The sequence below is a fragment of the Castor canadensis genome, chromosome 16 (assembly GCF_047511655.1).
Source record: "Castor canadensis chromosome 16, mCasCan1.hap1v2, whole genome shotgun sequence".
Lineage (NCBI taxonomy): Eukaryota > Metazoa > Chordata > Mammalia > Rodentia > Castoridae > Castor > Castor canadensis.
In genome coordinates, this window is record NC_133401.1 from 15,821,746 (window position 1) to 15,847,001 (window position 25,256).

The 25,256-nt window shown below is 45.8% G+C and overlaps 2 protein-coding genes and 1 pseudogene across 11 annotated transcripts in view; all 3 read right to left on the reverse strand.

Moving 5' to 3' along the window:
- Positions 1-39: 39 nt before the first annotated feature.
- Znf180 (zinc finger protein 180) lies at positions 40-18,486 on the reverse strand. Of its 5 annotated transcripts, none has more exons than XM_020172994.2 (6): positions 18,244-18,486; positions 15,038-15,116; positions 14,210-14,233; positions 6,988-7,062; positions 2,999-3,125; positions 40-1,887 (listed from the first exon to the last, which is right to left on the reverse strand). In XM_020172994.2, the coding sequence occupies exons 2-6, from the start codon at positions 15,086-15,088 to the stop codon at positions 155-157; spliced, it is 2,010 nt and encodes a 669-aa protein (XP_020028583.1). In that variant the 5' UTR covers positions 15,089-15,116; positions 18,244-18,486; the 3' UTR covers positions 40-154. The 5 variants fall into 5 exon arrangements, with proteins under 5 accessions (XP_020028583.1, XP_073913643.1, XP_020028581.2 ...); XM_074057542.1 differs by lacking the exon at positions 18,244-18,486 and adding an exon at positions 18,149-18,197; XM_020172992.2 differs by lacking the exon at positions 18,244-18,486 and adding an exon at positions 17,438-18,121.
- A 1,834-nt stretch (positions 18,487-20,320) lies between these two features.
- Positions 20,321-25,256, reverse strand: part of Ceacam20 (CEA cell adhesion molecule 20) — a 41,069-nt gene continuing 36,133 nt past the window's right edge. For all 6 annotated transcript variants that reach the window (XM_074057553.1, XM_074057551.1, XM_074057552.1 and 3 more), the window contains one exon: positions 20,321-24,217. In XM_074057553.1, coding sequence (XP_073913654.1) covers positions 24,164-24,217 — 54 coding nt within the window. In that variant the 3' untranslated portion in view covers positions 20,321-24,163. The remainder of the gene's footprint in view (positions 24,218-25,256) is intronic.
- LOC141418341 (small nucleolar RNA SNORA8) lies at positions 21,516-21,618 on the reverse strand (annotated as a pseudogene).

A 25,256-nucleotide genomic window follows, 5' to 3' on the forward strand; every position in this document is an offset into this window, starting at 1 on the left:
ACAAATTTCCAGGTATACAATAGCAGGGATAAACAAAAGTTTTTCCATGTACATTGTTTTTATATTAGTTCTTCCCACTAAATGCACTCTCACAAAAACAAATTTTTGAAAGTATGGAAGTAAAAGGAATACATTTTGCCTGAAGGATTCTATGCTAGTTATACTCATACAGCTTCTCTTCGTTATGAGTTGCCTGATGCCTACTAAGTTTAGAGCTGTTGATGAAAGCTTTCCCACACTGATTGCAAGTAAAGGGTTTCTCTCCAGTATGAGTTCGCTGATGTACAATAAGTCTAGCACTCAAGCTGAATGTTTTCCCACACTGGTTGCATTCATAGGGCTTCTCCCCCGTATGAGTTCTCTGATGTTGAGTAAGGCATGAGCTCTGCCTGAAGGATTTCCCACACTGGCTGCATTCATAGGGCTTTTCTCCAGTATGAGTCCTCTGGTGCACTACGAGAACATAACTTTGGCTGAAGGATTTCCCACACTGGTTACATTCATAAGGTTTCTCTCCAGTATGAGTCCTCTGATGCATAACAAGGTGGGAGCTGCGGTTAAAAGACTTCCCACACTCATTACACTCATAGGGCTTCTCTCCAGTGTGTGTTCTTTGATGTGCTACCAGCTGAGAGCTCCAGCTGAAAGATTTCCCACATTGATTACATTCAAAAGGTTTTTCTCCTGTGTGAGTCCTCTGATGGGCTACAAGTTTATAACTTTGACTAAAGGATTTCCCACATTGGTTGCATTCATAGGGTTTTTCTCCAGTATGAATTCTTTGATGTGCAATAAGTTTATAACTCTGGATAAACGATTTCCCACACTGATCACATTCATAGGGCTTCTCTCCAGTATGAGTTCTTTGATGTGCAATAAGTTTGTAGCTCTGCCTGAATGACTTCCCACACTGGCTGCACTCATAAGGCTTCTCTCCAGTGTGAGTTCTCTGGTGCACCACAAGGACGTAGCTCTGGCTAAAGGATTTGCCACACTGGTTACACCTATAGGGCTTCTCTCCAGTATGTGTTCTTTGGTGGGAAACCAGATGTGAGCTTCGGCTGAAGGATTTCCCACATTCATTGCATTCATAAGGCTTCTCACCTGTATGAGTTCTCTGATGAGCAACAAGGTGTGAGCTCCAGCTGAAGGATTTCCCACACTGATTACACTCAAAGGGTTTCTCTTCAGAATGGTTTCTTGTGTTTTGAACAAGGGGAGATGTTATACTACATTTATATTGACTCTGCTCAACAGTCATTCTCTGTTGTTCAAGGGATATATCACAGTTCAAAACTTGCCCACATTCCTTAAAGTCTAAGGTTTTACCTCCTGCATGAATTTTTTCATGTATACTTAGAGATGTACCATGGGTAAAGGGCTGAATACTGTCATTCAATTCACAGGATTTATCTCTCTTTGAAGTTCTTGTAAAGTGAATGAGGTGAATGTTCTGAGGGGTCTTTCCAAATTCATTGTTTTCACACATTTTATCACTGTCATTAATGTTCTGATGATTGCTTGCACAAGAACTATAATGCAATTTTCTAACATGTGATAAATGTTTATGAAAATGGTTTCTTATGGGTATCATCGGGAGCGAAATAAAACTGGAATTCAGACCACTCTTTTCTTCCAGTTCATTACTTTTGCAGATTCTCTCATGAATTACAGCTTTCCTTTGAGTGAATGCCACTTTCTGAAAAAGTTTCTCTTGTTTTTCCTGCTGCTTCTCCACTTGATCCTTGCAATCACAAATGTCTTCACAGGAAGAAAGCCAAGGACCATCTCTTGTTAACCTTTCTATCTTCACTCCATGGGGTGATTCTTCATCAAAAATGCTCTGCTTTGAGGTTGATTCACTTCTTCCAAGTGCAGTTGCCAAGTCTGGAAGAAAGCAAAACAAGACACTCTAGACAAAAAAATTTTAGAGCTGGAACAGTGGGATAAAATTCAAAATATATGTGGATTTGTTTTCATTTGTGGACCTATAACCTGGGTTGAGAAGGCAAAAAAGTGGGAATTAGTATTAAATACAGCCTCGGAGCACAACAGGGCCTTCAAATGAAACTACTTTTACCTTAGTTTTGTCTGAATAAGCAAGACTTTGAATGCCAAGTACCTACATATTCCAAAATAAGATCACGTACAGGTTCTCAACCCAATTTTGAAATCCTTAGAAATGCAGCAGAAGATCCTTTCCATCCTCAGTAGTGCTAAACATGTTCACTAAAATGGGTTAGTACCTACATTTGTAGGAATTTCTGGAGGTGTGCAACTTACTAGAAAGTCAAAACATGAGCAAACTACTTTGTGAACCCAGAAAAAGGAATGTGCACTACTATCCCAGTTCTCTAAATACATTATAGGCTAATGTGACCCCATGGTTTCCTGAGATTCCAACTGAGTAAGAATATAGGTTTGCTCAGAGGCAGAAGCCTGAGTGGCATTTAAGTAATACAGTGGAAGAAATAAACCAAGCCTTGTATGCACATATGAATAATAAAAAAAAAAGAAAAAAAGAAAAAAAAAAAGTAATACAGTGGAGATAACAACAGGAAAAAGTGGTCATCTGGACCTTCCATCAGGATATGGGGGAAAGTGGCATCCTACAGGGACTTCTCAAACATACTTTCTACACCTGTAATGATGCCTATGTGTCTGGTTCTCAAACTGGACATAAGTCTTGGGAAACTCTCTTTGTATTCTTCCCCTTGCTCCTCTGGCTTGAGATACTGATGGGGAAAAGAGTTAAGAAAATCACTACAGAACCTGGTGGCAGCCTTTGGCCTTTAGAAACCATGAGCTGAAAAACTCAAAATCAAGAAACTACCTTATCTACTCTACAAATCCAAGCTAACATTCACTGGGAAATAAAAAGCACAAATACAATCTGTGTATGGTCAAAGTATTCTGGTTGTTGAAGCCCACAGCTCTTAAAGGGGATGTGAAACATTTCAGTAGACACCCCTTAAGTAAGGGGGGATTATGTGCTTACCCCAAGAGATCAGGCCCCTGTGGTTCTCCAGGACCACATTTCTGTCTGAGGTCCTCTGAGCGGAGTTCCAAGTGCTCTGTTCCTCCTGAGTGAAGTCCACAGTAACAATTTTCAAGTTTATTCCCTCCTGAAACAGGACACAAATTCTTGCTCAGATGGGCATCATTTCTTATAGATGTCCATGGAGGAGGAAACATTTGACAGGAAGTAGAAAAATCTAATGACCTGGAAATTATCTTGAGACTGTCAGTTTTCAAAGGATTCTAGTCAAAGTATACAAATGGGTTTTGGGTTTTGGATGCTGAATCAGTTTTAACAACCTCAAAGAGGAACACCAGATAAGAACTGATATAATTTGCTTCCTCTCTTGTCTACTTTAAACAAAATGTTTATTATGAATTTTGCACTGGTGAATTTCCACTTAGATATTCCCTCTAAATTCCCAAGAAACTAACAGAACAAGGGTGAACAAATTTTTTTCTGTCAAAGGCCTTGCAGGTCATACAGTCTCCATCACAACTACTCAACTATGCTACTATATAACAAGAAAGAAGTCATGGAAAATATATAAATAAATGGATGAGGCTATATTACAGTAAAAATTTATTTTAAAAAACAGGCAGTGGATAAGATTTGGTCCACAGGCTATGAGACAGAAGGTGATAGATAAGCCTCAATGAAAGACAACAGGTATAATTCAAGAGCACAGGACTTAGAAGAACAGTCTTGGATTTTCTCACCTTTAAAGAACATCTATCTGAACCAGAATTCTGAATTCTGAGTTTTACTACAATTATATCAACTTACTTCAACAATAATTAGGTAAACAAAATTTGTAATTTGACAACCTGTCTTTTAATGGTGAATTTATTAGGCATAATCACACCCCCTCAGAAGGTTTAGTGAATTCACTGTACTGTAAAGTTTACTAAATCAACAACAAAAGCTGGTGATTATTATTATTATTATTATTATTAGGTCTGAGAGCTCTGAAAGACTAAATGACAGTCAATGTCATTTATCCTAAACCCTTTGTCTTCAGATGCTCGCTCTATTTCTGTCAACATGCAAAGCTTCAGGACAGGACCTCTTAGGAGACAGTCACTGTCATTACTGCCTTATCAATTAGGCTTGAGCTGCCTCCTCTAAGAAAAGAATGCCTTTCCAAGATATTCTAATCCAAAAAAAAAAAAAAAGTGCTAAGTGTGACCTGTCCTCACCCAAAAACAGCAAATACCAAGGAGTCAACTGCTTCTTGCAACTAAAAGCTCTTTAAGTAGAACAGGCTTGCATAAGCTGTGGTTCCCAAGTGGGATACATGGTCCTGAATCCCATGAAAACACATGCAAAAGGCTGCTGCATTTTTCTAAAGTGGTGGGGGGGAGGGGAGGACATAAATTTCACCAAAATCTTAAAGGTTTTCATGATAAGCCCAAAATGGGATTCAGAAATACAGTTAAAAACTGCCACCTGCGCTGAACACAGATCTCTAGGATAGCATTTTTGACCCTTAATCCAGCTTCCCTTTAATGAACACTTGCCTTTGCTATTTAATGCAGATGCCACTGGGGTCAAGCATGTTTAAATATCAAATAGATAACAGTAGTCTAGATTTATACCCCTCACTCCACCCCCCTTGCAGAGCTCCAAGGACTTTTGTTATAAGACTGACCACACTCTGTCATCGTGGATCATCTCCTGGTCACACTGAGATTCATGTCACTCTCCTCACTTCTTACAGCTCTGTCCTAACCACAATTCAGATCCCACCACCCCATCCATGAAGACTCACACCTAGGATCACACCCTCTACTAAAACAATTTACATTGTCATGTCTTGCACTGTCTACAGCATCATTGGTATATTCACCTGATAGTGATAAAAATAACTGACCTTAATGAGATACCTAAGAACTTTTAGAAGCACCAGTGTGGTGTCAGACAGTGGGCTAACTGGTCACATGGATTATCATACACTTAATTTTCACAAGGCTCCTGTAAGAAAATACTATGAGCAGCACCATTTTCATACGAAGAACAAGGAAGAGAAATGAAGACATATACCTAAGGCTGGTAGCTGGGATGCAACCTCAAGGCTGCATGATGGCAGACACTGTGTTCTGTCATTGTATGATCCCTGAGAAAAGCAGGACACCAAATGTCGTATCTCTGATATACCCCTTTCCATTCCCAGGGCTCCAGCCAAGCCAAGGAATTGATCTGAGCCAGGAGGGCCCAATCTAAAATGTTCAGATAAAGTTAACTCCTCACAAGCACACTGGGAACCCAATGGAGGGAACCTGCGTCCTGAACAAAGCGGGAAGTAAGCTTATTATGCCAATGCTTATATCATCTAACCTATAAAACCCCTGACCTGTGGTCAGCAGAGCCATAAAGAAGAACTGTGGAGTGGACTAGTCCTCTGGGTCCAGCAGCCACCACTGAACCTTCCAGCATGGTGCTGTATGAGAAGTAAGCATGATTGGTGAGGCACCATGAGGGACGGGGGAGCTTCCTGTCCAGCCTATCACACTGGACTCCCCATTGGTAAGTGAACCTCCTCTGTTAGCTCCCCTTTAGTTACATTTCAGCAAATCTGTCTTGCACACCGCCTCTGGGTGTTTGCTTCAGTTTCTTGGCAACCTTAGCACAGATGGTCTGTGGATGCTATGGTCATCGGTTCCTAGGAACAGCCCAATTCTCGGGTATTGGAGCTGCTCACTCCAAGACCACTCCCTGGTGACACCCCATAACACACTCCATCTCTCCAATGACACATCTGTGACACCCTCCGACCACACACCAAATTGCTCCTGTTACTGCCTTGGCTCTCCCTTTACTGCTCTTGTTCTGTGATGACTTTGGGACATCTATACTGCCATCCAAAGGTCTCTGTTCTTTTCCTTTCTGTGCGGTGCCTTCTTTAGCTGTATCTTTCCATCTTAATTATTCACTTTCATCCATTTCACTTCATTTATTTTCATTTCTCCACTTGATACATTTAAAAATTGTCTTTCAAATATTCCCTTGGCCTATGGAGCTTCCACTGCACATATGTGGCAAGTTACAAACTCACTGGATTTGAAAGTCAATGTACTATCGACAGAAAGTGGGTCACAAACTGCCCCAGGTAAGAAAAGCCACAAAAGCAGCTGGACAGTTATAAATCTATAGTTACTGTCTCCCCATGATTCTTTGTGAGCAAACAGCAATTTGATTATACCTACTGGGGCAGCTTATTCTGTTATAATCTAAAATTATGGGGGAGAGGGATGTGCTTTTTGCTTTTTTGGTGGCACCGGGGTTTGAACTCACAGCCTCACACTTTCTAGACAGGTGCTCTACTACTTAAGCCACTCCACCAGCCCTTTTTTGTGTTGGATTTTTTCAAGATAGGGTCTCGAACTATTTGCCCATGGCTGGCCTCAAACCCTGATCCTCCTGATAGCTTCCTCCAGAGTAGCTAGGACTACAGGCGTGAGCCACAGGCACTCAGCCCAAACTTATGCTTGTAAGCTTTCTGCACCCTTTTCAAACTTTCTCCACTCCAAATCCAGTATTTCACAGAGAAAATCCAGGCCTTCAGATAACTCTCCCAACCTCATTCTTCCTAGATGATAATGTCCTGAATACAGACCCAGGGATTCACATTTGCCGTGTCCCTGGTATTAATCAACAGTTCTGCTTTACAGTTGATCTCCTCTGGTCCTGATTGCTAGCTTCTTTTTTTCCACTCACTCCTTCCTGTAGCCACTTCAATAGAGTCAAATTTTCTCAAACTCTTCAGAGAAAATAACTCCTCAATCTCAAGTATCCTCGCAGCTCTCCCTGTCAGTCTTTTACACAATGACCGAATTTCCTGGAAAAGCCACACACTCTTCCCTTCATTTCCTCACTCTCTACACTCCCCAGCTCCTTTCAATTCACTTCTATCCCTGACCAGCCATGCACGCTTCTCCATGTAAGGAAAGAAGCCTTGCCCAACTCACCTGGGGCGGGATGGCCAGTGACTCAGCATCTTCCTCCTCAACCTTGATGATGATCTCTTGGGGAAGGAGAGAATCCTAAGAAGGAGGAACAGAGGAGAAAAAGGAAAAGAATCAGGGAACTGAGTCTTAGCTCAAAACTCCCACTGAGAGGCAGCTAGAATTTGACATAGCAACTGCATTAACATCCTGCCTAACAACCTTCTTGTAAACCATGAGAAAGGGACACCTGGAACAGAAGGGCCCCAGACATGGGTCTGAGGTCTCTGTGGATCTTCCAGGAAGCCCCACTGCCATGTGCAGCAAGAGTCATCCTGCCTAAACTCCTGCATCACAGAATGTAAGCAAATGAATGGACTACAGCACGACCAAAGGCAGAATCACATGGTGGTACAGCACACCATGGCAGGGAGTGGATGGTGGAACACCATGCTCACTCATGGTGGTCAGGAAGCAAAGAGAGACAGGAAAGAGCCAGGGTCTCAGCATCCCCTTCAAGGTCACATCCCCAGTGACCTAACTTCCTTCTGCTGGGCCCAGCTCCTAATGGTTCCACCACTTCCCAGTAGTGCCACCAAATCTTTATCACATGAGCAGCTGGAGGAACCTTCTTTCTTTGGCTCCCATGATTCCCTTTGTACTTAATTCTTCAAGCCCTGGTACATGACCAACATCCTGGACTGTGCAGACTGTTTCACTACAGTCCTAACTCTGTTGCTAAGTAACGACTCCAGCTCTGGCAGCCCACTGGCGAGAACTTCATATATTCTTGTAGACATATAAGCCAAACAACCTTGCTGGATTGGCTACGTGTTTATATTTATACTTAATGTCTTATTATAAGGCTGGGATCATGGCTGAAGTGGTAGAGTGCCTGCCTACAAACCATGAGGCTGAATTCAAACACATAGTGTCCTATTTTTAAATAACTAAAGACCCACAAGACATCAGAAAAACAGAACCCCACTCAGCTTTCCTAATGACCGTATCATACACATTATCAAAAGAAGCAACTGGACATTGGTACAATACTAGTAACTCAGACTTTATTCAGATTTCATCAGTTTTTAAGCACATTATTTTTATTTTTGTTTCTTAGTGATAATATTTTTAAAGAAGCACAATAGACCACACTTACATGTATTTGTATTTTTCCTACATCTAGATGTAGGTATAAGAGATCTCACTAAAAGATAAAATGATTGTAGCAAAAGTGGGAGGGGGTTAAATGTTCTGGTAAGTGCCTGGCTAAATAAATTCTGCTTCATCCAGAGAACCAAGTACTGTTTAGCAACCAAGAGAAAAAGAGATAGGTCTACATGTACTGAAACAAATAAATGACAGAAAGATGTCTATAATATACTGTCGAGTAAAGAAATTAAGATGAATAATACAGTACTGGGATTTGAACTCAGGGCCTCACATTTGATAGGCAGGCACTCTACTGCTGAGCCGCTCCACCAGCCCTGTTTTGTTTTCGGTGTTTTCAAGATGGAGTCTCTCGAACTAGTTGCCTGGGCTGGCACTGAACCTCAATCCCTCTGATTTCTGCCTCTTTAGTAGCTAGGATTACAGGTGTAGCCACTGGCGCCCAGCTGTAGTCATCTTTTTCAGTAGCATTTATATTCTTGAGTTCAACATTCAGAAATCAGTGTTTTTTTCTTGAAAAATTACCTTTAAGCTGGGTACAGTGGCTCATGCCTGTAATCCTACTTAACTCAGGAGGCTGAAATGAAAAGATCATGGTTTGAGGTCAAGCCAGGCAAAAAGTTTGCAAGACACCATCTCAACCAACAGATGGGTATGGTGCCACATGCCTGTCATCCCAGGTCCTGGGAGGCCAAATTCAGGAGGGTCACAGTTCAAGGCCAGCTCAGGCAAAAAAGTACACAAGACCCCATCTCAGCAGAAGAAAATCTGGGCATGCTGGTGTAAGCCTGTCATCTCAGCTCCAGCAGGAAGTATAAAAGAAGAAAATCATGGACCAGGCCAGACTGCATAAAACTCAAGACCTTATCTCCAAAATAACCAGAGATAAGGGATGGAGGCATGGCTCAAGTGGCAGAATACCTGCCTAGTAAGTGTTAAGCCCTGAGTTCAAACCCCAGGACCACCTTCAAACAAGATCATTCCTTTGTAGTTTCCTGAGGTTTCTTCCTGAAAGTCACAATAACTCAATCTGTCCAATGGCAGGGAGTTTGTAGCAAGTCTACTCTGCTCCTTCCGAAATCTTCAAACACTGAAAGGCAAGTGCTGTTGACTCTTGATAATAGCTCAACTATGCAGAAGACTGAATCGAAAGCTACATGCAAACAGCTGCATTCTCATAGCTGTGCAATTCCACAATGCAGTGCACAGTGTTAGTGAAAGGGGCTGGCACCCGTGTGAATAAAGGCAGGATGGGATTTCTCCAAACCTAAACACACCTCTGGATATTTGGTGGACAGAGCTTGCCCAGCATGTGTGAGGTCCTGGGTTCTATCCCAGCACTGCAAACCAAACAGAACAAAACAGGCTGGTGCAGTGGCTCGAGTGGTACAGTGCCTGCCTAGGAAGAATAAGGTTCTGATTTCATACCCCAGTACTGCCAAAAACTAAAACAAAAAGGGCTGGGAGGAGAGACATGGCTAAAGTGGCAGACCTCTCGCCTAGCATCTACTATTTCAAAAGCCCTGGGTTCAATCTAAGGCGCATTGTTGAGAAAGAGGGACATGGAACATGCTGTCTGAGCCTTGGCATTGGTCCCTGTGGTCCCTAAAGGCACCAAAGCACTACTCAATTCAAGTCCCTCCTCTGGCTAGAGGAAACCTGAGATGGAGGCTTTTCCCCTCAGAAAGTTCAAAGCACCAGCCTCCAGAACCTGCACCTCACTTGTTCTCACAAGTAAATGCTCAAGAGCCACCTGTCACTAAGTAAGTAAAACACTCCCATCTTTTTTTTCCTTCCTTCCTTCCTTCCTTTCTCCCTCCCTCCCTCCTTCCGTCCTTCACTGGGCATTGAACCCAGGGCTTTGCACACGCTAGGCAAGTACTCTATTACTGAGCTACATCTCCAGTACTCGTCTCTTTTTCCATAGATCTATTTTGGATTCCTGAGAGTTTTAGGAATGCTTCCTGGATTTACTTCCTTGCTTTCATGATTTCCTTCAGATAACATCATCTATCACTTGCATGATGACAAATATACATATAAACTAAAATATATGCAGTATTTCACCACAGAATATCTCACAAAATCCTCTAAGCAAATCTGAAGGAGTGATGTATCTATTTCAAAGCCAAGAAATTAAAGGTGACAAAAGTTGAGCAAATCCACCTAAGTCCACTGGTTGCTGGATACAAACTCCTCCTCTTTCCCTTGTTCCATGGGTTAAAGTCTGACTGACCATTGCAGACCCAGAGCAAATGACACCTCCTCCAGGAAGTGTCCCCAAATAGCACAAAGCCCCATCTATGCATCCCTTAAGATTTACCTGTCTTTCCCAGATCTTTTCTATACCAGTAAAATGATTCTCCTCATATTATTTCCATCTCTCCATATCTCTCCCTGAATCCTAAATTTGATACCATAAGGAACCACAGTTCTTAGACTGGTGTGGTATGCACCCCTGTAATCCCAGCTACTTGGAAAGTGGCGGCAGGAGGACCTTGAGTTCAAGGCCAGCCCAGGAAAATTAGTGAGACCCTATCTCAAAAACAAAATACAAACAAAAGGGCTAGAGACACAGCTTAAGCAGTCAAGCACTTGCCAGGTCCTGGGTTCAATCCCCAGTAGTATAAAAAAAAACAAAAAATAAAAAAAAAAAAAAAGAACCACAGTTCTTTATCACTGTATTGTCCTCAGTATCCTCAGTATTAAGGAGCACCAAAACAAAAAAAGAAAACGTTCTCTGGGCCCAGCGTGGTAGCTGTTATCCCAGCACTAGAAGGCTGAAGGAGAGTGGCAAGTTTGAAACTAGCCTGAGCTACACAGCAAGATGTTGTCCCCAAACGCAAAAAAAACAAAAAATAGAGACAAACAAAAAGTTCTCTGCATTCTTAGAAGGACTAGAGATGTGTGCAGAGTCTGGGGCACATGAGGGGATTAAAGACCTCACCCCATCCTCTTCTCTGAGCACTTCTCCATGCTCCTTCTTGTTCAACAGTCACCCGTGTCAGAAAGAAAGCTTGCCTTTTCTCTTGGCATCTGTCACACACTAGGAACAGCAATGTTTCTGCTGACATCCACAGAGGGAAGGTCATGGAAAGACAATGACTGCTCTCTCTGTGACATGGGGGTTGAGAGGGGAGCATCTGTGACCCAAAGCAGAGGAACAGAGACAAGCAGAGCCATTACAGAGTGAGGTCACCCCTCCCTGTGGACCAGGGTTGAAGCAAACAAAGGGCCACTTGCTATTTGCTCACCATAAGGAAATGACCGAATTCACCCGTCTCACCTTGAGGCATGCTCAAAGCAACAAAACAAAGTAACTGAGGAATCCCAGAGTGAAGCTGCGCTCAGTCCTCAGGTGTCCTGGAGGACATGTCTCTGTCTGTGAGGTTTGACCACACAGGCATCACACAGGAAGATGCCGTGGAGACATAAGGCAGAACTCCCACTCTGGCTCCTGTGATCAGACATCCACAGGCCAACGCACAGAGAGCCTGAACTTTTGTAACCACTGATTCTATGAACCCCTGCCCCCAAACTGCAAAGCTGGAAGGGTCCCTGGCTTCAATGTCAGAGCCCTGCCCCCGGGGGGAGGAGGGGGTCCCCTCTAGTTCTCATACACAAGGAACTTCTCTCTCCCAACACCCACCACTAGGCATGAACAGTACTCGCTCCTCAACCATGCAGAAGGGACTGTCCACCACAGCAACCTGCTGGCCTCTGGGTGCTGACACTGACAGTGGACAGTGTCCATAAAAAGTCCTTACAGGATTTTTTAAACTCAGATCCTGAAGACAGGAAGGGCTCAGTGGCTCAGGGTCTTTCCTGACCCAGGTACTTCCAAGTATACAAGCTGCTGAAATCGCTCAGGTAACCTCCCAATACCCAACCATTTCTCTGTACATGAGCTCCCTGGACTCAGGGCCTTCACTCAGATCCAGTAAGACCTGAGCTCTCTTGGCATCTCTCTCTGCCAGGGACCTAGAGAGTACACACCAGGCCTGTGCCAAGTGGCCACACATCTTCTGACTATCATTATAACTAAGTGGAGGACATGCAGAGTGAGCAGAGTGGTGGCCTGCTGCTAAGATGGCCCCCAATGGTCCCTGCCTGAAGTCCTTACCCACATGGTACCAGGTAGGCTATGTGACAGTGTCACTTCTGAGACCAGATGATAAAAGACACTGTGGCTTCCATCCGGATTCTGTGTAATTAGTTCCTGTAGGTAGGTAGGTAGGTAGATAGACAGATCTATCATATCATCATATCTCTCTCATTATCATCTCTCTCTTTCATCTGCTGTGAGAGAAAGTAGCTGCTATGGTGGGAACAGCCCTAGAGAGAGGCCTCCGGGGTGGGGGGGGCAGGTTTGTTACTGAGGCCTCTTGCCAACACTACCTTAACTGCGTTTGCAAGTGGATCCACCCACCCAGCCAGGCCTATCAGACCTGCAACTTGACTGAAATCTTATGAGGGATCCTGAGTTCCAGAAGTGCCCAACTAAGCCACTCCTGGATTGCTGAACCTCAGAACACAAAAGTGTGAGAAGAAAGGAAAAAAGAAAGAGAGAGAAGGGAGTGTGTGTTAGTTGGATGTTTTGAGTTGCTAAGTTTTGGGGTATACAATACTGATAACAGAAGGAGGGTTGCTTTGCTTTTCGTGTATGGCCCTAGAGAATAAGATATGTCTGAGTTCAATCCCCATTACCAAAAAGAAGTGTGTCCCTGGCTGAGAGGGCAAAATAATGCATGGCAGGACCGCGTGCTGTGTCCTTCTCCCAGCACTCCCTGAGGCCCTCACACTGATTAGACAGTCAGTAAACGTGTGATGAACACAGCAACACAATGAACAGACCACTAATTCAGTGTCTGACATAGAAGATGGCAGAAAAGACCGTTAAGATTCCCAAACAATGCCAGCATGGTGGCATACACCTGTAATTCCAGCTACTCAGGAGATAGAGGTAAGAGGATCAATGTTGAAGGCCAGCCCAGGCAAAAGTTAGCAAGATGTTGTCTCAAAAACAAAATAAAAACAAAGGGCTAGGGGCATGGCTCAAATAGCAGAGCACTTGTCCTGGATTCAATCCCCAGCACAAAAAAAAAAAAAAACCTCGCTGTACTTTTAATAAAAATGTAAATATCTATCTGCATAACTCCTCCCCTGAAATCATATGAAAAACGCTTCCAGCAGTGCTATCTAAAGAGTATTGGAGATAAAGAGGTCTGTGACACAGACGTCTCCCGCCCACAGGGGTTCTGCCACCCACATTAGGTCACCGTCTGCCAAGGGGCCCTGCTGGGCTGGGACTCAGACCGTGCCACATGGATGACCTGCTGTGTGGATGCATGCCACAGGCTACACAGCTGACACCCATGCCACTTCCTCCTGCTGGAGGACCTCAGCCTGCTCAAGCTCCACACACCTGCCAGGCTGTACTCCCACCCCAGCAGAACGCTCATCTCCAGCTCCAATACCCCCTGCTGGGCAAGGACACCTGCTCGCTGCGCTTGGGTTCCAAATGCACAGAGTACTGGGGCATCCCTTTGCCCACCCTGGCTTCTCACCTCACCTAATCCCCTCTTCCCCACACGTACACTGGGCTCATCTCACATGGGTTCACTCCCCACTCAAGGCCACCTCCTTGAGTGGGGAGTGAACCGGGCTCTCCCAACCACAGGGCCACTGCTGTATACACAATTCCCTCCCTTACCAGGGCTCTGACACCAGGCTGGCTGCCATTCCATGGACACCCCACTCAGATGTCCTCCTCACTCAGATCACACCATGGCCTCCACAGCAGGCAATCCCCTCAACAGCAGATACCTTCCTAGCTCATCCCCACACAGCTAGTGGTTTTGGAATTAAACTGTTCAGCAAGGGGGGAGAAGTGCAAACACACTGTTAAGAGAATGAGTATTTTCAAAGAATATTTGTCATAAGAAAATGCTTTAAATTATGAATTTTTAACCTTAAAATGTACTGTACAAAAGTATAAAACTAAGGTGAGGTGGTGCATGCCTACAATCCCAGTACTTGCAAGGCTAGGCAGGAAAATGGAAAGTCTGAAGCCAACCTGGGCTATACAGCAAGACCCCATCTAAAGGAAACAAACAAACAAAAAGTACAAAAGTGTAGATAAGTAATTTTTAAATTACCTGTAATTAAAATCACTTATAAGTCACTTTACAAAATCATATAATCACAATTTTTAATTTACAGATCTTTTATTGTTTGCTGTATTTATGATCTTCTAATTCATTTTCTATAGACACACAAACTATATCCCTGCTTCAAAAGGCTAAATGCTATCTTTTTAACATTGATCATAATACTGGGCTGGCAGAAAGGCTCAAGCAGCAGAGCTCCTGCCTAGCAAACATGAGGCCCTGAGTTCAAATCCCGGCACTGCAAAAAAAAATCCTAATGCTATTATTTAAATAAATGCTATCTACTTAATATAAATTATAATTATCTTTCTCTGAAAGACAAAGATATGACTGGTTATCACAACATATCAGTTTTGATGGCCACAGTGTATTTCATAGCATGGTGTAGCCATAAGTCACTCAACTACTCTGAACAATTAACTATCTGGAATTCATTGCACATTTAGGAAACTTCCATCTGTTTGAGCTCTAACAAAGCTGTAAATTCCTGGTGAAAGGTACTCAGTATTCTAAGAGTTGTTAACTCAGCATACCAAATTTCTCCCAGAAAGCTTTTCCTCAGACTAAAGGATAAAGAATTGAGCAGAGAGACTGAGAAAATGTTCAGCGTGCAGGTGTTAAATGGCTATGAGGGATCAAAGCCCCCAAAACGCCGCAAAGAGAACACAGGGGTCAGGCCAGGCGCCGGGGTGGCAGCAAGCTCCAGGGACTCTCAGGGCAAGGGCTCCACTCACCTGCACACAGGCCTTCAGGGGCTCCGGGGGCTTCTGGTCCTGTCCTTCCATGCTCTCGTCCAGGCCCAGCGGGGTGCAGCTGCAGTGAGAAGGGGAGCCCTGAGCACAGCATCACACAGCATTTCCTGCAGATTGATGGCACTGTGTCCACATGCCAACCTGCCCCCAGACTAACCTCTGACCGCAGGCTGCGCGTCCCCATGGTAAGTGTGCTTCTAGCAGATTCTGCACAAACATCTGCACACACACTCAAGAGTCCCTCAGTTCCTTTCCCACACCAAGCCCCTAAAGCTCCAACCCAGCTCTTTCACCATATCAATCTGTAAGCCCATCTCGTACCCAAACACGGCCTTCCACCCACCCCCAAATCTGCAGCACAATCAGGCCTTTCCGTATTCCACTGGGCCCTGGGTTCCCCACAAACTCCAGCACATGGAGGACCCCCAAGTTCATACCCTCCTACCTCAACCTGACTAGAATCCAAGACCCCAAACCAGCACCTTCTTCCTAGAGCCACCAACAGGACTCTGGCCACCAAAGCCCAGAATCCAGTGACTACATGCATGGGGCTCCTGACACCAACCCACCCCTTCCCAGAATGGGATGAGTGAATGCTGACCCGCCCTTCCATCAGCCTGTCCTGAACCTCCAGGAACGTGTCACAGACTGCTGCTGTGATCGCTCCCTGCTCAAACAGCCAAGCATGGGCTCCTGACTGCCCCCCACTGCCTACTAGAACATTGCCAGTCCAGATTCCTACCCTGACACCTCAATCTGAGCTTTGACCTAGTTCCTCCATCAACTTGCGTGTTCTTGGACTGAAACTGCAAAGTCTGGGCAGGCCTGGGGTCCTATGGCAAACACCAGCACATGCCAGTCGGGATAGCTCCCCCCAGACCAAGCAGCCCCTGCCAAATCCCACCCTGTGTACCCCACCTCCCCAGCACCTTATGACTCCCTCTTATCCACCACCCTGACCCTTCATTCGCACTCAAGCATCACAGTGCATTCACATCGCCCTGGGATCCTCTACCCAACATTTTTTTGTTGTTGTTTTGCATTACTGGGGATTGAGCCCAGGGCCTTGCAAGCACTCTACCACTTAAGTCATGCCCCAGTCCTTTAGTTTGTTTTTTTTGTTTGTTTGTTTCTAAAACAGGGTCTCATTAACTTTGCCAGGGCTGACCTGTGACTCAAGATTCTCCTGCCTCTGCCTCCCAAGTATCTGGGATTGCAGGCATACCCCGCCAGGCCTGGCTCCAACCCACTTTCTTCTATGGCCCTCCAGAGTCCCCTACTTGAGTCACACCTGGGCAGATTCCTTCCCTACCACCTTCCTGGGCACCTCTAGTTCAGGATGATCCTGTCTTTCCATCAACATGGACATCATGGTATCTCCAGAACAACACCCATAGAAGACTCAGCACTGAAAGATCCACTTCCAGCCTCCTGTTTCCCATCAATCACCCATTCACATACAGAGGGGACCTGGTACAGCCACCCCTCTGTGGCCCTGGACATGCAGCTTCCCCCTCCTCCAGCTCAGGCATCTTTGGGCACTACCTGAGGTCCATGACTGCCCAGTGCCTTCCCATTCCGCCCACAGGCCAACGCATGCACAGAGCACAGCTCCCGAGATGAGAACCTGCAGATACAAACAGGGGATCCCCAGTCTCTGCTTAGCAGCCACTGCACAGGGGCCACCCACCCAGCCTTCCTCCTTCCAGGACACAGCCACACTCAAACCTAGTGCAGGTTCACTCAGAATCCACATCCAGGCCCTGGGCCCTTCACCAGTCTGGGGGTCTTAAACCAGAATATGCACTCCTCATCCTAAGCCTCAAACTACCTGGGATACCACAGCCTCCACACAAGTCCTGAAGTCATTAGCACCACTGACTGCCTGTAGTCAAACCCCAGAACAGCATATCTGTAATCCGGGCTAATCAAGAAGTGGATACAGGGAGGATCGAGGTTCAAGGCTAGGCTGGGCCCCGACCTAAAAATAACTAAAGCAAAAAAGGCTGGGAGAGTGGCTTGAGTGTAGAGCATCTGCCTAGCGGGCTTTGAATTCAAACCCCAGTACTGCCAAAAAAAAACTCTAAAAGCAAAAGAACTGAAGTGGTAGAGCACTTGCCTAACAAGCAAGAGGTCTTGGCTTCAATGTCTAATATCACCAAAAAAAACAAAACAACAGACACCTAAACAGTAGTCAGTGCCAGGACTTGGGCACTCACCACCTTAAGGGTTCTCAATCCTGTGCTGGAGCTCCCATAGAAACGGGGCCTTCTACCTCCTCCTGCGCAAATGTGACCTAAAGTCAGCCCCTTCCAGGCCCAGCTTGGGCATTCTAGTGCCTACAAGCAGAGGAACTCAAGTAAAGTTTCCAGCCACACCTACTTCATAAGGACACGTGTAGCGTCCTGGCTCCCCAATCAATCTGAGTGCAGCAGTGCGGCTCCGTCCTTCCTGGGCTCAGATTCTGAACCTCCAGCCCGGCGTCTCCACCAAACTTCAACGCCCTGGCACTCCGCATTAATCCACATTGGTCCCGGGATAATCCGCCCAGTTCCTGCTTCGTTTGGACAGTCCCCACACACACCCCACACGTGCAGGGAGCATTCTGCAGAAAACCTCCTCCTCCTCCTGGTACCTTGTGTCTATCAGAGTCTCCCACCGAGAGTTCGCTGCGGCCACACTGCCTCTCTGGGGACAAGGCAGTGTGGCCTCTCTGGGGACAAGAACGTGCAACTTTGACCTGATTTCTCCACCAAGCATATGTCCCCAAGGTCTTGGAAAAAAGCAGCGTCTGCTCCAGGGTCCCGGAGCCACCTGCCGGTGCTCCCCACCCAAACACCTACTTAAGGACATAGGTGTAGTAGCACAGAAACAGAACCTGCAATTGAGTCATCAACCTGAGCGCCCCGGGGTCCCCCCCATATCCGTGCACCTGCCCTGACTTCCACCATCCTGAGCATAGGTGCACCACCAGAGCAAGCACCGCGCAAGCACACAGAGCTCAGGCGCCGCTGCCTCAGTGTCCCCACCACCTCTCCCACACTAAGCTAAGGCGCCGCAGGCTGAGACGCCCGCACGCACACCCACACTCACCCCCATTTCCAGCTTGCCGCCTGGATCCTGCGCATGCGCGAACCGGACACCAAGCGCAGCCCGTCGCGTCCCCCCGCCAACCCCCACCCACCAACCTGGGCGTTCACCGGCCTGTGCCCGCCTGAGTTCCCGGCACAGCTCGGCGACACGACGGACTCGCGTTAACGACCTCCTGTCCCGGTTCTACAGCACGTCCGACTGGGGTGGAGATAGTTCTTTCCCAAACCCTATTAAGACCGTTTGGGGTTGACTGCGAAGGGCTGCTGTACGGGACAACAGCAGGCGACCGCAAATCGGACAATGGCTGCGCTGCGGGCCTAACCCGGAAGTGCGCTGGGCTCGGCGCAACTGAACTACAACTTCCAGAAGTCTCAGCGGCGCGCGTGCGCGTGGCGTCTGGGCAGGGCTTAGTTCCTTCGGGAGGGCGGCGCGAGGCTGCGCGGTGCTCCTCCGCGGCTCTGTCATTCTCCGTACGGGTTACTATTTTGCGTGTCTGAGGTTTTTGCGGGACACTGAAACGAGGAGTATAACGGGATGACCGAGGGAGGGAAGTGACGGATGAGGACTGGCCGACATGGAAAGGCTGGCCTTGGACCTGCCTTGAGTCCCGGTAGTCTCCCGGATCGCGAAATCCAGATGGAAACCGCGGGGACCCCTCCTGGGAGCCCACTGCTTGTCGGTCCGGGTGGCAAACCTGGGACTCCGTTGTGACGTTCCCACTTTGCAGTCGAGGGAGCTCCTGCCGAGCCCCTTCAACAATCTGATGTGTTTTTGTACTTAATAATGGTAAAATAAGAATCCACTTGATTTTTTAACCTGAGTTCTCAGTCTGTGATGCCTTAAACATTGTTCCCTCTCTCTCCCCTTTTCTCTTGCTCTCATAAATGCCCGTTTTCCTGGCCCATTCCCCACTTTTCCAATAGGTAAAGCAGATTCGCACCACAGAGCCTTTGCACGTGCCGTTCCTGCTGTCTGGCAGGCTGTTCCTCTGACGGTTCCACTTGACTCTGACTGGTCTTTAGGATATGTCACCTTCTCATGAGGCCTCGCCTGACCACTGTTATAAACTTGGAAACAAACATTTCTGTTCCCTCATTTTCTTTGCCTCCCTCCCCATCTTTTTTTTTCTCTAGAGAACTTTTCATTATCTAGTAAGACCCTGAGTTCAAACCCCAGTACCACAAAAAAGAAAAAAGAAACTAATATCAAAGACAGTTTAGAAAGTCATTGAATCTTAAACATACAATAACAGACATTTCTGTAGCACTCAATGCCAGGCCCTGTTGTAAGGTTCATACATATACTTTTTTTCTCATTTAATCTTATGAGATGGGACTGTCATTTATATTTTACAAAAGATGAAATTTCTGTTAAGCCTACAGATGTTAAGCACCTATATTGTATTGTTAGGGTACAGCTGGTAATTGAATCCAGGAAATCTGACTCCAGAGCCCATACTTTTACATTAGATTTTACACTTAAATTAATTTTACATTATCTAGCCCTTATCCACTGTGATGGTTAATCTTGATGTTCAATCTGACTGGATTGAGAGACACCTAGAAGGTAACTAAAGTGCATTTCTAAGTGTCATGAAGGCATCTTCTAGAACTGATTAACTGGGGGAGAAGGGAGGACCTGCCCTGCATGTGAACAGCACCATCCAATAGATGGGGCCTGAATAGAACAAAAGGGGACCAAGGCGGAAGCCCACTAGAGACAAGAGGTGGGCTCTCCTCCCTGCTTCCTGGTCACCATGGAGCCAGCAACTCTGATCGATCCACTACACGCTCCCCACCATGATGCTTTGCCTGTCCTGGGGCCCACAGCAATGAAGCCAGCCCACCATGGACTGAAGCCTCTGGAACTTTGAGCCAAAACCTTTCCTCCTTTTAAGTTGTTCTCTCAGGTATCCAACACAGCGGCAAAAAAAGCCAACACATCTACCCATTGATATCTTTCTTCTACGTAAGCAACACCAGTTTTGCAGACAAGACAGGAAACAAATATTTGCTCACAAAAAAAGAACAAAAGTCATATTAAAAAACTGAGTAAAATAAATGCAAGACATAAAAAGAACCATCTTACTGATAGACATAAACTGCAAATAGAAATGCTTGGAGCTCGGTGTGTTGTCATGGTGTCAAATCTATGTGTACAAATACCACAAAATCATGATAGGGTGCTTTTATTTTTTTGTTGTTGTTGCTCATCTTCCTGTTTTTTTCTTTTCATTTGTTTTTGTTGTCAACTAGTTTTTTCTTTTTTACTTTTAACATATTCAGACAATAAAGCATTTGTAATGTTTAATTTAAACTGACTTTGTCTTTTTAGGGAGTGAGGAGGAGGTTAAGACAGAGTCTCCCTATTTAACAGCCTGTGTTAAATAGGGAGACTCTGTCCTTAAACTCATGATCCTCCTTCCTCAGACTATTGAGTGCTGGAATTATGAGCATGCACCACCAAGCCCAGCTCACTTAGTCTTTTGTTTGGCCCTTCCTTCTTTTCTTCCTTTCTTCCTTCCTCCTTCCTTCCCTCCCTCCTTCTTTCCTTCCTTCTCCTCTGGGGGCCTCCAAATCCTGGCTTAACCTCAATATTATAGGGACTGCAGAATAGCTACCGCTAAGAAACAAGAACCCATTCTAGAAAGATACCCATTCACTCAGAAGTTTCTATAGCACCTGTTTGGGGTTGACCAAGACCCAAGTTTCCCATTGAGGTAGTATTTTGGGGGGAGATTAATGGTACTGGAGTTTGAGCTGAGGGTCTCCAACTTGCTAGGCAGGTGCTAGGCAGCCCATTTTGCTTTATTTTTCATGTAGGATCTCAATGTTTTACTCAGGGCCTGCCTCAGACCACAACTGCAGTCCTACCTATCGCCTCCCTCAGAGCTGGGATGAAGCCATCGACCACCATGCCTGGCTTTTTTGGTCAGGCTGGCCTTGAACTGTGATCCTCCCATCTCCACCTCCCAAGAAGCTGGGATTATAAGTGTGAGCCACTGTGCCTGCCTAACACTGAGATAGTACTGGCCAAGATTTAGGTGAAGGGCAAAAAAGTCATCAATCCACTTTCTGTAAATACTAGAAGACAAAGGTAAAAGTCACAGAGCTGGTGGAGTGGCTCAAGTGGTAGAACATCTGCCCAGCAAACATGAGGCCTGAGTTCAATCCCCAGTACTGCCAAAAAAAAAAAAGTTCAGAGTAGAGAGCAGCGAGGGAACGTTATCTAGGATTCTGAAGACAAGGGGATGTTTCTTGGCTTGGAAGAGGGAATGGCCCAGGGCTCAAATCAGATGTTTCTGACATTCTATTTTTTTTCTATTTATGACCTTACCAACCTAAACTAGTACAAGAAACTATGAAAATGCTGAATCACCAGAGATACCAGGTTTCATGTGCACAAAGGCAAGAAAACCAACATTGCTACATACTGAATTTCTACCATGCTGTCCTTTGAACACCAGCATTCTTCCACATAGCATTAAAGATTGTAAGAACAGTGTCCTCCATCATTTCTAGTGATTAACTCTCGACAATCTGAATCAATATTACTATCAATATTATAATCTGACAGCTCCAAGAAGAGCAACCCATTCTGGAAACCCTTTCTTGGTTTCCAGGAGTTTGAACTATTGGCTTCTCTCTTACCTTCTTCAGTCCTTTAATGTCTCCTATAAATGTGTAGGTACCCTGGTCTCAGTGGTCAGCCCCCCTGCCCTTTTGTGGCACTGCAGTTTTATCTCAGGCCCTCATGCTGGCTAGACAGCGCTCTACCACCTGAGCCACTCCACCAGCCCTGTTTTGTGTTGGGTATTTTCAAGAAAGGGCCTCATGAACTATTTGTCCAGGGCTGACTTCCAACCTCAATCCTCCTGATCTCTGCCTCCTGAGTAAGTAGGATTACAGGCGTGAGCCACTGCACCCGGCTAGCCCCTATTCTCCCTGTCTTCATTCCTTCTCTCTGGAACTAATGAAGCAGGCCTGGGTTGCTCAAACCTACACATGTTCAAGAACAGCCTGTGTTCATGACTAACATTGGCAGCTCAGGGCCTGAACTCTGGCCATGCTGTATCTGATAGGAATGTTTTTGCACATCCAAGGCCTTGATCAACACTGTTCTGGTTTGTCAAGAGCGTGCATAACAACAACGTGATTTATGGGGGACACTGGCCTCCCACTAGGGAGTCTGGAGCTTCAGTGCCCCTGAGATCAGTCACAGAGCATATGCAGATGGGACTGACCATCTATAAAAACCCTGAACATCCAGGTTTAGTGAGTGACTCTGGTGGGCAACACTTTGCACACTATCACACATCATTGCTGGGGGTCTTTCTACGTGAGTCCACTGAACACTTCGGCGAACACTGAAGCTCATACATGATGTCCTCCTCTTCCCTTTGCTGATTTCTCTGTCTTTGTGTTGTTGAAAAAAATTAATCATAGCCAGGTGTGGTGGTTCACACCTGTAATCCCACACGTGGGAGGCAGAAGCAGGATTATCGATAATTCAAGGACAGCTTGGGCTACACAGAGAGACTCTGTTTCAAAAATCTAAGAAAAAGAAAAGGAGGGGAGACTAGGGATGTAGCTCAGTGGTAGAGTGCTGGCCTAGCATGTGTGAGGTCCTGGTTTCAATTCCCAGAACAAGACAAAAATAAAATTGTAACCATGAGTGTAACAGCTGGGTCATGAAAGTCTATCAAGTCATTGAGGTGGCCATGGGGACCCCTGAAAGAAGAGGTTATCTAGCCCCATAAGTGTAAATCCCAACAACTCCCAAATGTGTATCACCAGCCCTGCTCTACCTAGACTTTTATGAACAGTTGCCTACTTGATTCTCCAAATGATTCCTTTATTTACTTATTTATTTATTTTTATTTGTGGTACTGAGAATTACACTCAGGGCCTTGCATTAGCTAGACAGGTGCTCTACAACTTGAGCCAACCCCCTCACCCCAGTCCTTTTTGCTTTTAGTTTGTTTTTAAGATATGGTCTTGCACTAACTTTGCCCAAGCCAACCTCAGACCATGAGCTTCCTACCTCTGCCTCCTGAGTAGCTGGAATTACAGGTATGCACCACCATGCCCAGCCCCTCCAATTAATTCTTGAAGACCTGACTAGACAAATGTTTCATTTTCCTCCCTACCACGAACCTGCTCCTCCTCCCCAATTACTGCTTCAGAAAGTGCCATCCCAACCATCCAGCTGCTCTACCCACAAACTTCAGAAATACCCCTGATTCCTTGCTATCTTTACCTTCATCAAATCTCATCAGTGCCCTCTCCTCCCCTGGGACCCTCAGGAATATAAGAATGTCATGCCCATCCCTCCCCTGGGACACTCGGTCACTGGCTTCACCCCAGCTTCTCTCCAGACAGTTCTTAGGAGTTACTTGTTACTCATCCTCTACCCTGATTTCAAAAGCCACTGTCTGATCCCTGTAGATGTCTGTCCCCTGTACATCTCTAGCTGACCCAGATTCATATGTCTCCTTGGCTGCTATGTCCATTGATCTTGTTTGTCATCTTCAAGTTGTAACTCTGATGTCCTCAGCCTCCGAGTCCCAACTCTTGGCCCTCTAATATCAGTTCAAGAGCCGTTGAGCACTTCAGTCATGCTGGTCCTAGAATGGCTCACATACTTCCCAATTGTGACAGGTAGACTCTAAGGCAGTTCCCATAATCCCCGCTTCCTGGTACTTACGCCTGTAGTTTGTTCCCTCCCCTTGACCTTGGACTTGCATCTAACCAATAAGATTCAGCAAAAGTAGCAGATGTATGTGACCATGTTACGTAAGATCACCCATTTCTACTGCTTTTCAAGAAGCACGAATCAAAAGCTGGTGGAACCCAGGATGTAGAGCCTGACCAACACACCAAAATAGAACATCACAAGGTCTACAAGGGTGATGCAGCTGAGTGGCTGGATTATCATAGGTACACAGTAAATGTCACTGAGCACATGATTCAGCGTGGTTTCTCTGGGACCTCTTGAGAGGAACGTGTGCTTCCATTAGACTGAGGGGTTAACTTGGCAGTACATGCTGGACTCTGAATTCACAGGCATCTGTTAAGCAGAGAAGAAAAAGTGAGTTCCACCTGCTGCTTGACGCCTCCTGCTCTCCTCGGCTGGAGTCTGTGGCCTACACAGCCTGGCACTCTCCTGTCCTATTGGAATTTCTTTGGAAATTCCAAAGATCTTCCTCCTTTTTCACTGCCCTTCAGTCATGCTGGAACTTCTCCATCCTAGAATGGCCCACGTACTTCCCCACTATGATAGACAGACTCTAAGGTAGCCCATAGTCCCCCTGCCTCCTGGTATTGGTGACCTTATAAGATCCCCTTCTTCTGAGCACAGAACCTATGGCTTTCATCTAACCAATAGGATACGGCAAAGGTGGAAGGATGTATGGGACTGTGATTCTGTTACAATCATAATTTCCACCTTGGCTTTGAAGGAAAAACAAGATGAAAGAAAGAAAAGACACGTGGCAAAAGATGAAGCGTGGCCCCTAGCTGACAGTCAGTAAGAAACTGAGACCCTCACAATCACAGCCTGCAAGGATCTGAACACTGCCAATAACCAAGAACTTGGAAGAGGATCTTCTCCCAGCCAAGCCTCGGATGAGACCTCAGCCTTGACCTATACCTGGTGACAGCCTTGCAGGAGATGCCTCTAAGCAGTGCTGGGCTCCTGATGCACAGAAACTGTGAGATGATAAATTATGTTGTCTTAAGGTGGTACATCCATGATAATTTATCTAGCAACTGATACCTAGAACACCCACCTCAGGGCTTTTTTTCTTTGGTGACCCTCAACTTGGGATGCTCCATGTCATGCCCTTGGCATGGTTCTCTCCTTTCATCCTTCCGGAATGTAGCAGACACCATGTTGACTGGCCTACCACTCCTCCCCATAGCTCCACCCTTGCTTGCTTCTATTGAAGAGACTGAGAAACCCAACACCTCATTTTCTCAGCCTTCCTTTCAATGACACTAAAGATGTACATGAGGAAGCTTTTTGGGAAGACATAATAGTGAATAAATACAGCTTCCCTCCTAGACCCTGAAGAAGAGCGTGACTTAAGTAGCTAGGTTTGTACAAA